The sequence below is a fragment of the Trichoplax adhaerens genome, genomic scaffold (genome assembly GCF_000150275.1).
Source record: "Trichoplax adhaerens TRIADscaffold_11 genomic scaffold, whole genome shotgun sequence".
Classification (NCBI taxonomy): domain Eukaryota; kingdom Metazoa; phylum Placozoa; class Uniplacotomia; order Trichoplacea; family Trichoplacidae; genus Trichoplax; species Trichoplax adhaerens.
This window is the reverse complement of record NW_002060953.1, coordinates 965,363-966,459: the sequence shown is the minus strand read 5'-3', so window position 1 is coordinate 966,459 and position 1,097 is coordinate 965,363. Positions and strand designations below refer to the sequence as shown.

General features: G+C 30.1%; 1 protein-coding gene across 1 annotated transcript; it reads right to left on the bottom strand.

Annotated features, from left to right (window-relative positions):
• Positions 1-89: 89 nt before the first annotated feature.
• TRIADDRAFT_59499 (uncharacterized protein) lies at positions 90-919 on the bottom strand (the record flags this gene model as incomplete). Its single annotated transcript, XM_002115462.1, has 2 exons — positions 90-391; positions 619-919. The coding sequence occupies 2 exons, from the start codon at positions 917-919 to the stop codon at positions 90-92; spliced, it is 603 nt and encodes a 200-aa protein (XP_002115498.1).
• Between the last annotated feature and the right edge of the window lie 178 nt (positions 920-1,097).

Here is a 1,097-nt window from a genome sequence, read left to right as displayed (position 1 = left end):
CTCTGATATCCTAGTTAATTTTTATGCATTTTTCACTATTTAGCTCGTTTTAGAAGCAAATAATGGTAAAATTATTACAAAATTTATATTTATATATTTAATTCTTGATTAATTTGATTAATACGAGTAACAATATCGCTTCTTCCTATGCGTCTCAAAGCGCCTTCTAGACGACAAATACCAACATTTGGATATTTATTGTACCATTTATTTAGTAGTTCTATCGCTTGGCCAAATACATCGTTTCGATTTTGTTTTTGGATAACTTCAGTACTAATTGTCGGATCTAATATAGCTGCTAACTTTTTCCAGTCCGTTTCGATTAAATTTGCAATACAAAAGAATTGATACCTGATATCTACTTCTTTAGGATCTACTTCTTTCGAAACGGCTAATTTGAAAATAGATGTAATTAATTAGTGATATAAAATTGAATTACTTGAAAATTGATACTTCTGCATTAATAATTTGTAAAATAATCATGTACTATATCTCAACATCGATATTACTTTGATAAAAGATACTAATATATTGTACTGTGAATTGTATAATGATCGCTATTCTAGTTAAGATCCAATTAGAATTACACTAGCAAATCAAATTTCAGGTATAACTTACATATTTCTGGCTCCTCCTCATCAATTTTCCAATCCTTTGCAGATTGACTTGAAAATAATTCTTTACAATGTTCACATTCAGTCATCTTATTACCTTCTAGATTACATTTACTCGTTGTTTTAGTTAACTTATGACATTCTGGACATCGAACGTGAAAATAACATGTCGCATTGTAAAACTTGGGCATTCTTTTAGCAACTATAGACGACAATTTCTTCAGTACAATATCGTGAGGATGCTTTTCGCGTATACAGTCTCTGATTTTGCTCTTAAACATTTGGTCAGTTTTAGCGTCGGCCATTTTTTGATAACAATATCGTAAGCCTATGTACGATTGCTCTTTTTTAACGATAAGGTAGTAGTGATCTTCTTTCAGATAAAATTTAGCGCATTGATAACATATTTCTACCTTTGTATTATTCCATTCTCTTAAGCACGACGACAGTAAACAATAATAAATTCCATCTGGAATATGAGGA